Genomic DNA, 5,255 nt, shown 5'->3' with positions numbered 1-5,255 from the left:
GGTCATAACATTCGTAGTGCATTCAGAGCATACGCGGCGTATTTGAAGAAGAGGTTGAGGGTCGTGGATCGACTGCAGGAGGATCCCACATACACCAAGTAGATGTATAAATGCCCAAATCAATTCCAGATTCCGGTCTAACATCACCAAGAGCACATCACAAGTAATTATATTGTGGTCTGTATTGTTGCAGCATTTAGAACTATGCCACTATCTGGGGCAATTGGCCTGCGGAATTTTCAAAGTCAAGGTAACTCGATTTACTAATCAGTTACACCAATATTCCTTTTCCTCGCGACTATTATGGAGAATTTTCGACCTTCTTCTTGTCGACGCCACTGGCGTGTACAACTCATATGGGCATACGCTCGACATTATATTGCGTCCTCAGTCCTTGTTATTTTTTCAGAAGAATTCTATACGTGCGAACAGGAAACAGCCAAGAGTATCTTTCAAATGTTCTCTGTCTTTGCTGAAAACCAACAAGAGTTCAAAAAATTTTTCTTGGCAGCAAAGGTGCGCATAATTTATACTCAGTTTAGGAAGCTTGCGACCGACAAGTGCCAGTCGTGCAGGTTATTTAATTAATTTATATATTTTAATACAATTTTATATTTTAGCAGTTCATCAGTCCAAGTATAATTGAGGAAATGTCGGTTTATGTCGATTCCAGTGAAAAAAGGTTTTCTTTTTAAAGTATTAAGATTGAAAACCGCACTCGACAATTAAAGCCATAAATTAACTTCCACTCAAAAATAGCATTTATTCAAAATAAAGATATTAAATTTATTAATATGTCCGGTTACATTCCTCTTTTCTATACAATCTAACAGTTAGATTCTAACTAGTCTAAGCTTATATTAATTCAGTATTGTACTAAACAGATAAAATAATTTTGAAATAAATTTTCATGACCTGAATTCATTTTTTTGAATCAAGTCACTAAAATTTTTAGGAAAATGTGACTTTCAATTTTAGGCATTGCGTTTTTTGCCAACTCACTGCAAGGTCAGTTTCAACTTTATAGAAAGAGATTCCATAATAGTGAAGAACCAGAATTAATTTAAAAATCAAAATTAACTTAAATTAAACTCAACGATTTTTTTACTTGTCGAAATTTTATTGGCTTAATCGATGAAGAATTTCATTTAAAAATGTTTCCCACAAAATCCATTGTTATTTTTTTATTGCCCATGGTATATGTAGAGCTTTGAATATGGTTTTGGATTTTATTGAAATGATGGGGATATGACCATTTTGCCTGTCGAATATCGATATTGTCTTTGAGATTTAGGTGCACGAAAATAAGTGCGTGGCTATTCGGCGTTTTTTCGCATTATAAAGCAGTGAATGGCGCAGGATTACTAAATGAGAAGAGAAGCGACATTTACACTAAAGACTCTCGGAAACACCATTATAGGTTCAATTAATTTTAAAACGTCTGTTCAGATGTCGAATATCTGAAAGACACAAGAATAAAAGAAGCATTCGAAATGCAAGACCTCAACACCCGCCTCTCTGAATACATGGACGTATCACGCGAGAAATATTCAACGACCAGTCAGTTAATAGAAGAATTGGAGACGTTAAAGAACTCCATTCGAAGAGAAACCACGTCGATAAGAGAAATGTACGACGCGGAGATAGGTCAGCTGAGAGACATCCTGGACAACACAGAACGAGAGAAAAATGAATATAAATCGAGAATGGCACAGAATGAAACTGAATGTGATGAATTGCGAAATAGGTACCCAACATTCATTTATCAGAATTGGCAAACTCGAGATTTTGGAGGAAAAAAATGTTGCGCAAAGTCTCAAGTTAGACGACCTCATCCAATCGACTGTTCAAAAGATAGAAAACGCAGAAAAGAAACTCAGTTTAATTAAATCCGAGCAAATAAAAGACATGGAATTAATTGCCAAATTTGACCAAGACTTAGTCACAGCTAGAAATGTGAATGAGTAGTGTATGACCAAGATAGGACCTGATGAGAGAAGGCCTGATTCGCAATGACATTCAAAACAAATGTCAGTCATTGAATGAGCAGCTCGAATTTTCCAAAGACATTCACGAGCAGGTAGGCAAATGTTTCTCAAGAAAGCAGGAATTGAAAGATCTGCGAGCTCTCGCAAATGACGACCAATTCGCGCAATCCAAAGAATGGTGGAACGTGGAATTCTCGAACTGTATTAAGGAAATTCAATCTGAGTACGAAAATAGACTCGAAAGCATTCGTCTTGAAATGGAGTGTTTGTATGACTGCAAGGTTGGGAATAACTTGCACACCAGGTCGATGAGATGCAGTCCGCTTGCCTCCAAAGTTCCAACATATCTCCCGGAATGATAGGACAGCTTGATGGTATAAACGACACAAATATGGAAGTTAAAAATCAGACTTCCGAATTGACACAGAAGGTTAGGTTCGATAAGACTTAGCCTGCAGAACGACATTTTGAGAGAAAAAAACGAGAAGTTAAGAAAAAACATACTCGAATTGAAAATGGGGATGGCTCAAATCTCTGCCGAAAAGGATAACGAACTAATAGAAATTCAAAGGACTCTTCAGGATAAGTTGGCAGAGGTACAAGCGATTGTGGATGACAACGTGTCGCTGCAGATGGAAATAATGTCCTATAGGAAACTCCTCGAATCGGAGGAAGGCAGGTTGGAACGGTATAGTCACGTAGATTTGGAATCCAGAAAATAATATCGGAAAATACGAATGAAAACGTCAAGGCAGCAAATATAGAAGGTTTTCTGTTGTTTTGGATTTCCAGCTTCTCTAGAGAATTTCAACCAACAGTTTATAGAGAACGCCACTTATTCTAATTCGCAAAATGTTCTCGAAAGACAAATCAGCTACCAGAGGAATGAAAAAGGTCCGATTTCAATAGTCGATGTGAATTCCGAGGGATTATTCATCAGCATCGAAAACACGAACGAATACAAAGTTTAAGCTTTAATAAGATCCAGGATGAAAACCTGGAAGGGTGGCAAATTGTTCAGAAGATTGATAATGTGGAAAACTACACTTTCACCTTTCCATATTACGAATTGGTTGCGGGACAATCGATCAATATTTGGGCTGAGGGGTCCGGTCCCTTGAGAGACGGAGATTTGGTTTGGAAAAATCGACAGAGACTTGGGATGGGAAATAAAGTGGTGACTGCACTCATAAACAAAAAGGGAAAGGTTGTGATAGATTGTGTTAGTGGTAGGAAAAAGCATCCTATATTCAAAAAGTAATAATTAAGGCGTGAGCACCGTTAGTTTAGACTAACAAATTAACAAATATCTTATTATGTTCACATAATCGTTTGATGGCTTTAATACAAATTCAAACAAAAATACTATTTTGATGAATCTGTCGTTTAGTTCCCTAAGCTGAATGCAATCTATCATCAAATAATAATAATCTATTATCAAAGACCCACAACCCTGCAGGGAACTGCTGTACAATGTCAAACTGACATGACATGTGGGGAATTTATCTTTCCTTTTGTCTGAATTCCTGTTGTACAGGCGTGTTTTTAAGACTATTATTTCTGATTGCTACATTTTAATTTTCCACCACTTTTGCACGTTGGCCTTGCTCTATATTTCCGACTTGATTCAGTTTTTGGTAGATATATAGACTAGAACCCATTTGGTTGAAATGGTGCTTCTCTTTATGCACGACTCAACGTCTATTTTGCATAATCTCACCAAACATTGTCATATTTATCTATACTAGATAATTGTGCTTTGCACGTTGGTCTTGCTCTATATTTTCAACAAAATTTGCTATTCACCATTTCTCATTTTTTGGTAACTATTTAACATAACTCTAAAGATTTTTTAGGATTTTGTTGTTTCCTCGGCTTATTTTGCACCTCTACAACGTCCCTCTCATGCACAACTACTCTACGCCTTTCCGATCCTTTCAACACGCGACAATTATATTCCTCATTATTCTTGCCTCAATGAACGTTTTTTAGGTTATGGTGAGCATTCCACTCGTCATCAGCGCAGTTGATCTTAAAGCTTATTTCAGACAGTTCGATTTGAGGGAATGGCGGTTATTTAAAGATTCATATTTTACTTAGGTGGAAAAGGAATTAAATAATAAGGAATTAATTGACTATACTTGATTAATGCTCTGAAATATCGAATTGAGAAGTGGGTATTTGCCCTCCCCACAAAAGTGCCCACTAAAATCATCAGAATCGAGTGCATGCACAAAAATTCCAAACTTGTTGTCCTTTATGAAATTTATCTACTATCTGGAGAGTGAGTATACTTTCGTTCGGAGAGTAGTCGGGTCATCATAACTGACCCACTGGTGTCCCTCCACTCCAAATGCCGATTTACCACTCGTGTCGTAGGAAGTTGACAAACTTTTAGTGCAAATCTGTGACGTCACAGAACGACTGACCTCGAAGTAGGACAAATATCCAGGAACGAGAGTGTATTTACCAAACCGCCCTTCTCCTATTGTTGGTGCATCGACACCCGCATGATTAATATTCAACAACGTGAATGTCCGTCCAAAAAATGAAATTCCCACATTAATTTTGTCAGCGGGAATCATCTGGTATTTCAAGTAATGTGCGGGAATCCTCTGCCGTGAAATGAACAAAAGACCTGATTGTGTAGCCAATTCGAATACAACGGACTGTGCAAGTGCGTTTTATTGGACGAGACGTTATAAAAATCGTGCGTGAGCAGATTGATAAAGTCGAGGTATCTACAGGCATGTCAACATGATTGTACTTATTTAGGTTGGACAAATCATACGATTTTTGTAAAATTTCAAAATACCCTGCTAGGGAGGCGCTAAGTATCGTTTTCTTGCCAAGTATTTGAATTTTATTTCTCAACGTCTAAAAGTGTGGACGTATTGATTACTCTAATTAAAGTAAGAAAAGCAAGTTTGGATGAAGGATACTCCCAGTCTATATTAATGCCATCGAAATTATGTTTGTCAAGATACAGTAACGCTTCCTGCACGAATGACTCCGTAGTCGATAAATTCTTGACGACTTTGGAATAACCGTTGCTCTTTTCCCCACACCCACCGATAGATAAAATGACCTTAAGGTCCTTATTTATCAATTTCAAGTCCAGAACTCGTTCGTACATTCCCTTAACTGCGAGTGTCTGTTGAAGGCACAACCAGAATCGGTAGACTCATCGTTATCTCGAGAGGGGGAGATGGTATAATTCTCGATAATTGCGTGTTGGTAAATTATGTGTGTGCATAGCAATGGATC

General features: G+C 37.5%; 1 protein-coding gene and 1 long non-coding RNA gene across 2 annotated transcripts; both read left to right on the top strand.

Annotated features, from left to right (window-relative positions):
- LOC115227280 lies at positions 1 to 375 on the top strand. Its single transcript, XR_003883102.2, has 3 exons — positions 1 to 98; positions 130 to 163; positions 194 to 375. It is a non-coding gene; the product is annotated as an uncharacterized LOC115227280 (long non-coding RNA).
- A 1,615-nt stretch (positions 376 to 1,990) lies between these two features.
- Positions 1,991 to 2,959, top strand: LOC115227281 (60 kDa neurofilament protein-like). Its single transcript, XM_029798160.1, has 2 exons — positions 1,991 to 2,252; positions 2,781 to 2,959. Exons 1-2 carry the CDS (start codon positions 1,991 to 1,993, stop codon positions 2,957 to 2,959), a joined length of 441 nt encoding a protein of 146 aa, XP_029654020.1.
- The last annotated feature ends 2,296 nt before the right edge of the window (positions 2,960 to 5,255 follow it).

The sequence above is a fragment of the Octopus sinensis genome, unplaced genomic scaffold (genome assembly GCF_006345805.1).
Source record: "Octopus sinensis unplaced genomic scaffold, ASM634580v1 Contig02586, whole genome shotgun sequence".
In the NCBI taxonomy this organism is placed as follows: Eukaryota; Metazoa; Mollusca; class Cephalopoda; order Octopoda; family Octopodidae; genus Octopus; species Octopus sinensis.
Note: the sequence above shows the minus strand (reverse complement) of the source record. Positions and strands in the feature narration are given on the sequence as shown.

Coding starts and splice junctions, on each gene's coding strand:
- LOC115227281 (XM_029798160.1), top strand. CDS start 1,991: ATGAGAGAAGGCCTGATTCGCAATGACATTCAAAACAAATGTCAGTCA. Junction 2,253..2,780: donor CATTCGTCTTGAAATGGAGT/GTTTGTATGACT, acceptor TTGGATTTCCAG/CTTCTCTAGAGAATTTCAAC.